Raw genomic sequence first — 9,331 nt, 5'->3', positions numbered from 1 at the left:
ATGATAAATGGTTAGGTATAAATTTATTTTATCGATTAATCCACTTCAAAAATATAACAAATCTAAATATAATTTATTTACCTATATTTATTTTTTGTTTATTATTTTTATTACTATTACTTAATTTCTAAATTAGTCTTTACAAATCTTTTTATTGTATCAATTTTTAATCCTATAATTTTACTTATTCATCTATTTCATCAATATACTATACTCGTATATGGGTATGTGAGCAATGTCCAAATAAAGAAAAATTAAATTAAATTTTTCAGTTGAGAACAATAATAGGTAAGTACAATTTTTGTGGAGGTACCGAAATAAGACGGTTTTCCAAAAATTGTTTTAGCGATAACTTTAAGTATTTAAGTTAAGATTGTTTAATGTTTACCAACCTAAATTTTTCCTTCTATTATTATAATATAACTTTTGTAATAGTTTAGTGTTTATAGTACCTTGGTTAATACATTTTCAATACAAATGTCTTTACGAATTGTATTGGTGATGAACATAAATGTCATTAACATGTCGTAGACTCGTAGGTAACAGTAAAAAGTCGACAAATCGTTTGCTCTCGTTACCTCCGTAAAAATATGCTGAATCATTATTTATTTTGATATATTTTGGATTGCCCAAGAAAATCATCTAATTTCACATATTAAAAAATATAAAATATAAGTTATAAGTACCTTGTAGAAAGAGCGTTGAGAAATTTCTAGAAAAACCAGGTTTCGCGCCTAGAGAAACTTCTAGAAACTCCCAGAAATCTGCCATGGAGGTAACGCCGAAGCCGCGGCAATGCTGTAACCCGTTTTGACATACCCATAGGTACAACACTCCATAGAAACAATAAACGGTTGATAACTCAAGTGATAACTGATGTCATTGCGACACATTCGAGATCAAAAATATTACAATACGACGCGGGTTTTGGTAAACACAAAATTATCGGTTTTCGTTATAAATTATTTTAATGTTATAAATTACTTCGCTTTATTTTCTACTCTTACTGATTTTCTGGAACACTACTGTTAAATTCCATCAATCGACGTCCAACAGAGATTTAATGTGTCTAGTGTCGCTCTCGACTGGATTTCGGACGACGAAACGTCTTGTATGCTGGACATCGACGGAAACAGCTGCTAATTGTTGTCGACGGATGTGAACATCGAATTTGTGTCGACGACAGTTACAACGGCAAAGTCGAAGAATACGACGACGGTGATTTCTGAAAAGGCTATCTTCCCCATCCGATTGCCGCCGTCTGGACAGTTGCCGATCGTCAAGTATCGTCGCCACTGCCGCGAATCGCGTTTCGCCCCTTATCTACTGCCGCCACAAACTCTCTTAGGTCTGGTGACGGTCCCGGCCGACATGTTTAAACGTGGGTACCCGTCTTCCGACTCGATGGTCAATAATCAGGCTGCCGCCAGTTCCATCCCGACGCCACCACCGCCGGCTTGCAACGTCCCATTCGGACTGCAGTTCGGCATTCAACAGCCGCCCAGTTACACCACTTTCACGCCTGACTACCAACATTTCCCGTACACGTTCTCGTCCATCACGCCACCCGCATATAGCTGGGCTAACACCAACAGCACGCACGTCATGAAGTGTGTAATCATCATTATACAACTTATTGTAGAGATGACCTGATGTCATCTAGCCGCAGACTTCATTCTATATTCTATTTCTTTTCGTTTTAGGTTTACGGGATCGTGTAATCCACTGCCTTTAAATACCTCCACGTACCATCCCAGCAATTTTGGATCCGTGCCAAAACGCAAAATCGATTTGGATGCTGAGTAAATATTTTATTAAATTTTTGATATCCATTCGAGGCATTAAAACCATTGCTATTGACAAGAATACTCACTAGTTATTGATTAGGTTAAACATTGTTTATCATATGACAACAACTCGTGTACTTTTATAAATCTTGCACACAATATGCTCAAAATTACAAAGTATGATGGCTTTTTTTCAGACTTACACAGCCACCCAAAATGCGCATCACCGAAGAAAAAGTATCCGCTAGTTTACGAGACATGCACATTAGCAGTGAATTCAAACCTCATAATTACTGTGTCAGCAGTGCCGTCAGTGAAATGGATGTGAGTAGTTGTTTGAGTTCTGTTATGTGAATTATTGAACATTTTATTTCTTTTAGACCTTGGAGAATCCTAGTCCCATAGAGACTATCAACATTCCTGAAACTGCTAAAACAGATTCTCAGACCACATTAGTTATGTGTGAAGAATTGCGTAAACTTCACAAAATTGATTCCATCATACCTCAACCACTGCTCAATGTGTATGTAGATATATTTATAACAATTATATTAATTTTTGTTAACAAAATATGTTTGTTTTAATATTTTAGAGAAAGACCAACCAACGCAGTTGTAGTATGGACTAAAAAGCCTCTAATGGAATTTGTCCGTTCATTTCCTAACTACCAGGAACCCAAATCAACCGTCGTGATAACTGAGATCACGGATGAAGAAGAAAACGAAATTAACGACAAAGAAATGTTAATCGAAGAAAATAAGTAGGTTTAACAATAATTAAACACATTAAAAGTCTGATGTTTCAATAAATATTTTACATTTTTCTTTACATTCATTGAAAAGTATGTGCAAAAAAAACAAACAAATTTAATAGTTCATTTTTTTTCTATTTAAAATTCAATTACATTGTCAAAACATACAACATAAAATAGTTGTTAGTTTGATGATACACTTTTTACAATAAGTTACCATTATAATAAAAAATAGAATTACAATAATTATAAAATTATAAAGCCACTATCAAATTAATGATATTTTAATACCAAAGTTCTGAAGTAAATTGTTATATTTGTACTGACTACACAAATACAATTTAAAATAAATTATAAAAATTATTTATTATTCTAGGTTTTTCTTTATATAATGTAATACGTATAATAATTTTTTTTTTAATACAAAAATGTTGCAGTTGTATTGCTTTTGAAGATGTTAACATGGAGCTTTGATGGGACCTTGATCTGTGTTGGGACTCACGGTAGGCGAGTTAACTTACTGTCAGATAAATAACATTGGAAAAAAAACAAATAATAATTAATATAAATTATAAGTTTTAAATGTATTATTTTTTAATTTTAAATAGTTATAAGAAGAAAACAACTTTTTTTTGTTATTACGTGTGATAATATTATATACTGTAAACAAACATTATATTGTAAGATTAAATACTCATTTTAATATATGTACATATATATATTTTTTCAAGACGTGTTATCCTAAACAAAAATTAATGCGTGAAATGTTAAGCAGTAAAATGTGTTATTTGACATAATATATATGCATGGAAAAGATTAATTTGGTATTATTAACTCTGAAAAATCCTTCTAAATACACATCAAAAGTATTGTTATGAAGAAGAAAACAGTGGCGTATGCAAAATCCTTTTGTTCATAGTGCCCTGTTTTAAGTACCAGAAAAAATGTTTGAGAAGCAATCAAATTAGCAACCTTTTTTTTTTATTATTATTATAATGTTAAAAAATATATTTTTGTTTTAAACTTGCAATAACAGCATTAAAATTTAATAAATGATTATGTGCCAAATCAAAATGACACGACACTTAAGCATAGATAAAATCATAAATTACACTTTATTGACAGATAACATAAATAATAAAAAAACCAAAATTTTAGTAAAAGCTTAATTATAACTTGTCAAGACTTAAATGAAAATTTTTTAACAACAAGAAAATTAAACTTCATAGTTTTATCCAAAAAACAATAGCAGTTTTCAACGAAATAAATTTTTTTTCTAATACCCATAAATAGCATTACTTAAAATAAAAAATGAAATGAAAACAATTATTCAGTCTTTCCTCAAACAATGAATATCATTTCAAAATAACAATAAAATAATAAAAATAAGTAGAGTATAGTAAAAGTAAATAAATAAATTCCAGTGTGTTTCATACTTACAAGTGTTATAAACTTAATCTGAATATTTTGTAAATACTACTTAAAAATCATCATCTAGTAAATAATGTAAAACTAAAGAATTTTTTTTAAATTGTTAACAGTACAAATTTCAAAATTAATTATTACAAATATATAACAATAGAAAAGAATTTTTGTTTTCAAAGTAAAAACATTAAAAATATAACGATATTTTTTATAATTGCTTAGAATTAAATTTAGTGTGCACTTGTAACACAATCACACGACTCGTACAAAAATCCAAACGCTATGTAACTCCAGACACAATTGTCATACGCCACTTATGTTAGTATCATGTTGGGGAAATTTTCTTATTACTTACTATTTAAAATACTTAATAATGATCTTATTACCATCCTGGTGTGGTGTTGGCCAGTCGTCGCATTCGCCTGGAATATATACAATTTTTGGTATTAACATTGAGTAATTAGTTGTTTAGCTGAAAAATAAAAATTAAGTAATTATTAGGTTCTTGCCTAGTGTTCCTGTCTTGATCTCTAATCTTCTTTTCCATTTCTGCATCAGTCAATGTCTCCAGGAATGGACTCCACTGATCAGCATCTGATGGAGGTCTAAAAGGAGTTTCAACGACTGACAATGGTGCCTCACTAACAAAATATAATTTTATTAACACATATCAGATCAAATAGTATAATTTACAAAGATTTACCTGAAAGCATAGGTACGTTGATGCCAGCTCAATTGCCCCCGGATAGAGTATGCAATGGCAGTTACAAATTCTCCGCCCAGACCTAGTTCAGCACATAGTTTCATAGCAAACTGTTCAGGCGAATTATCTTTTTCACCCATATCCCATTCAACTTGATCCACTAATGATGTATTACCTACATGAATGTTTAACTGTAACACAGAAAAAACTCTATAAGCATTCCACTTATGTGATTAAAACTAAAAATAAATATAAATAATATTATTTACCTTAATAATAACTCTTTGGTCATGTTGTTCATCTAAAATATTATCATTATTAAATGCTTCAATTTGCTGACGTATAGATTGTGCGATGGCTGGTACAAATGGTAAAGGATTTAAATCTAAATCATCACATAGCACTTCAGCAAACTGCTCTGGTGTTATTAAACTTTCTGAAAAAGGAGTATTAGTTTAAATTGTGTGCCTATTAATAACGAAAACAATTTAATTAATTCTTATACCATTTTTATTCCAAGTAAATGTATCTCTCAATTTTTGTCCTTCAATTTCCATATCGAGTCTGATTGGAACCAACAATTCTGAAAAGTTGGCATTCTCGTGAATGTTTGCAGGATCAGTATCATCATAGCTAAAATGAATTATTGATTACTAAACATCATATTAACTAATATTTAGTAAAATACTCACCATAATGGGAAAGTCCTGACTTTTTTTTGTATAATCCTGTTACGGTTAATGGGTGTAGCCTGAGGAACAGCATCCAAATGTGAACTGTTTGGTAATGATGGAACCCAAGGAACTGATTTTTTCCCTTTAGATTCTCTATAAACATAAAATAAATTTAATTTTTACTTTTTAGATATAAATTTCAAGATATATAATAATGTATTAATGTTAACTGGTAACTAGAATTTATCGTTTAAATATTTATGAAGAATAGGTTTTTAAAGCATTATTATAATACTAATAATTATTCTTTTATGATGCCTATGCAGTAGCATCTTTCTAATTTTTAATAGGAGGGAAAAGTTTTTATCAAAACATGTAATTTTAAAAGCCTGTTCATTTCGGTCACAAAAATGTTTCCAACTTTTTATTTCATTATACAGTTCAAAAAAATTATACAAAAACTATATCATACATAAATACAAGGCATTTTTGACACAACAAAAATACTACATTTTATTTATTGCTGTGATAATAATTTCTCAGTTTCTATACAATATAATATTTTTTTAAATTGTATAAAATAAATAGTCATGATTTGTCATTATTAATAACAGACCCAAAAACATGGGCTGTTTTTAAAATCAGACAGGGGTAAATCATGTCGTCTTTGAAATTAATGACGACGCTGTACTTTTATGTGTTATGTGCTTCCATAATGTATTAATTTTGAATTGAGACATTTATTTTTATTACTAATTAGATATTCTATAATTGTTTAGTATTTAAAATATTGTACTGTATTTTAAATTTATCAACAATTTGTTTTTGATTAAAAAAATGAAATGTTATTTATATATTTATAAAACTGTTATTTTATTTTCAGCTTTTAAATAATGTAAAATTTTTCAAAAAGAAATTACATTTTATTAAATAAAATTGCATAATATACTAGGTATAATGATTTTTAATCCCGGTGTTACATTTATATTTTAAGATATCTTAAATGAACCCTTTAGCTCAAACATATTAATTCAAATTTAGATTCAATACTGATACTTATTATTACCTTGTAATTAATGGTTCAGTTGAAGTTACAGATACGGCTTTGTAACGTTCATCATTACCATCAATAATATCTTCAACTTCAGATGCTCTTAAGAGTGACACACTCGAAGCCAAACAATGAGCACTTAAACCTTAAAAATGACATGACTATTATTGTAATTTATAAATAGTAATGTATAATTTAACCAACAATCACAATAATATACTATTGGGAAGTGCATAATAATGTATAATACAAGTGGTAAGATAATTTTAATTATATTGGGTGAAAAGAGTGAAATACCATAATATCATTAAGTAAAAAATAATTACTTACCTAAATCGATTAAACGTTTCCTCTCATCATTTGTAATGGTTCTGCGAAACATTCCCGGATACCGTTTGTACAATGAACCGCGGAACAGTCGTAAGTAATTGCCGACCTGAAATGCAAAAATAAACAAAATAAATAATAAAAATATAATAGCAAGTTCGTGATTTTAAACGGTCAACTTTGAAAGATTGTAGTCTCACCTCGGATCCAATACAATAGTATTCCCCATTCTCTTCCACTTGAAAACTGATCGGCTTGTCGCCGTACGTCCGGAGTGCCATTTTTGGTAGGGTCGCAGTTTATCGTCAACTACAGAGAAGTCCGTCGTCCCATAAAGTTTAGACTCAAACGAATGACATGAAATATGCAAAATTAATAGCAGCAATATAATAACATTAACAAAGTAACAATCGTTCGAAACTTTGAGCTCGACGTCTCGAACCGGACCCGGTTGTTTACTTGTTTACGATTTGTACTGTTTGTGCGATTGATTATCACTGTTTTCGATTCAGCAGTGTAGCCAACGTAGCGACGGCGCAAGTGATCGGGACGAAAACTTGTCATATTAGTCAAAAGATAGCGTTACCTAAAGTGTTTTCTCTGACTCACAATATTAATGTTAAACAGCAAAAACTGTTTTTCACTGGAAAAAACCCATGGTGCGTGGGCGTGAATAAGGGGGCCTCAGGAGTCAAGAGGGCTTAGCTCTCCCTCGGCCATCTCAAGCTTTTATTGAGATATTTTAATATTAAAGTTTTATCTAATATAGATAGATACAATAATTCTAAATGTATTTTATTTATTTATTAAATTATTAGTTTTTGAGCATCAAAATTATGTCAATATTTTAATTTACTAGTACTTATATTGTATATTGTATATTATTGTACCTATACCAATAAATCGATTTCATTTATATATCTCAGGCCCTCAACAGCCTTATTGAATTCTTCACTACGCAACAGTTTACAATGACAACTAATAACAACCGTATTGTATATTTTGTAAATTTAATTCACCGTATATTTTACGTGAATTATTCGAATAAATGTTAAGACTATTTTAACTGTTTGTGACTTTGTGTTTATTATGTTTAAATTATACATACGAGAAACTACCAATATAAATACAGAATACTAACTGACTCTCAATAGTTCATAACTAAAAATTTTGAATTTATACAATATTTATTTTATTCTTGTATAGTTTGTATAGTAAACTGTAAAGTTATGTTATATAACTATAACTGTATTCAAATTTTTAACATAACTAAATTAGCATCAGCCATATTTGAGCTATATTTTATAGCTTTGATTTAACTGAAAATAGGTATAACTGAATAACTGTTGTATGTTTATATTTGTTTGATTATTTTTATAATATATAAATCATTAATGTGTTATTAATTTATTATTTTAAATTGTATCATAGATAAATTTGTACTTTTCTATGATCTTTGTGTATAGTTTGATGGTGTAGGGGGCAGATTCACTCTCCGACCTCCGTTTGCTTTTGAAAGCTATTGAGCTCAACGTTCAAGTACTGTATTTGAGAAACATATTTATACCAATAGTGCTAGTGACAATATCGGCATCGACATTTGCGAACTGAGCCAGTATAGACAGCACGGACGATACCTATTACCTATATAAGTAGTTAGTACTTAGTACTAATGAATCTATTTGAAAAATCTATCAAATTTCGATATTTATTAACGATATCCTAATCATAGGCGTAAATTGGAGCGAGGGAAAGTTTTTAAGAAATTTAAGGTTATTTATTATAAAAATTATAAAATATAAAACATAATTCCCTATCAGGATATTCGATAGTTGATAGGTATGTATTATGTGAATATTTAAGCTTTATGTATACATTTTGTATTGTAAATTTGTAATAAACTTAAGTCTTAAAGTGATTGAGCTATACGTTAATACTTTATAACGACAACGATAAAAAGTTATGTATTATACGCTGTTAAATAAATAATTTTGAAGTTTTTTAATTTTATATAATAAATGTAACAATAAAATTGTAAAATTTATATGTAGAGGGTGCGGGGTCGAAGCCCTCCCCAAGCCTGTTCTATATTTATAATTTTAGCCCCTTCTATTCTAACAAGGCAAATTTACGCCTATGATCCTAATGTTGTGCATTTAGCGGCACAAATATAAAATAGCCAAAGGGTTTATTATACACCCAAAAGTCAAAACTGTTCAAAATAGATCAGACATCTTACAAAAAACGACACTAACTTCTTTTTTTTATACTCTGTCAAAATGATATATTTTCCAAAATATTTTTTTATCACCAAGTGCCAAAATATTGATTTGCCTAATAAATAACCCCGGAAATTTAGTCCCCGAAAAAAAACCTATATTTATACTTATATTGTTAAATTATGGACTTCCTAATCTTCCCATGCTACTAAGTAAATTAGTTTGAAATATCAATAATATATAAATAAAAAAACGTATATAATATTAATAATATTAAATGTCAATTATAATGCATAAAAAAATTAATATTATCTAATACCTATATTGATATTAGAGTGAATTGACCTGTTATCAAACTTTTAGTTAAGAACATAATCTGTGTTTTTTCGTTGAT

At 29.3% G+C, this 9,331-nt stretch overlaps 2 protein-coding genes across 3 annotated transcripts; one reads left to right on the top strand and one right to left on the bottom strand.

Annotated features, from left to right (window-relative positions):
• The first annotated feature begins 868 nt into the window (after positions 1-868).
• LOC132931766 (uncharacterized) lies at positions 869-3,245 on the top strand. Its single transcript, XM_060997750.1, has 6 exons — positions 869-1,610; positions 1,704-1,802; positions 1,985-2,111; positions 2,168-2,310; positions 2,380-2,547; positions 2,976-3,245. Exons 1-6 carry the CDS (start codon positions 1,372-1,374, stop codon positions 3,010-3,012), a joined length of 813 nt encoding a protein of 270 aa, XP_060853733.1. The 5' UTR covers positions 869-1,371; the 3' UTR covers positions 3,013-3,245.
• On the bottom strand, positions 2,653-7,194 carry LOC132931765 (SWI/SNF-related matrix-associated actin-dependent regulator of chromatin subfamily B member 1). Of its 2 annotated transcripts, none has more exons than XM_060997749.1 (10): positions 6,919-7,194; positions 6,722-6,827; positions 6,407-6,536; positions 5,359-5,493; positions 5,172-5,299; positions 4,936-5,102; positions 4,667-4,857; positions 4,473-4,604; positions 4,319-4,385; positions 2,653-3,058 (listed from the first exon to the last, which is right to left on the bottom strand). In XM_060997749.1, the coding sequence occupies exons 1-9, from the start codon at positions 6,997-6,999 to the stop codon at positions 4,346-4,348; spliced, it is 1,110 nt and encodes a 369-aa protein (XP_060853732.1). In that variant the 5' UTR covers positions 7,000-7,194; the 3' UTR covers positions 2,653-3,058; positions 4,319-4,345. The 2 variants fall into 2 exon arrangements, with proteins under 2 accessions (XP_060853732.1, XP_060853731.1); XM_060997748.1 differs by having other exon boundaries at positions 4,350-4,385.
• Positions 7,195-9,331: the final 2,137 nt, after the last annotated feature.

This window comes from Rhopalosiphum padi, chromosome 1, assembly GCF_020882245.1.
Source record: "Rhopalosiphum padi isolate XX-2018 chromosome 1, ASM2088224v1, whole genome shotgun sequence".
Taxonomy (NCBI): domain Eukaryota; kingdom Metazoa; phylum Arthropoda; class Insecta; order Hemiptera; family Aphididae; genus Rhopalosiphum; species Rhopalosiphum padi.
Note: the sequence above shows the minus strand (reverse complement) of the source record. Positions and strands in the feature narration are given on the sequence as shown.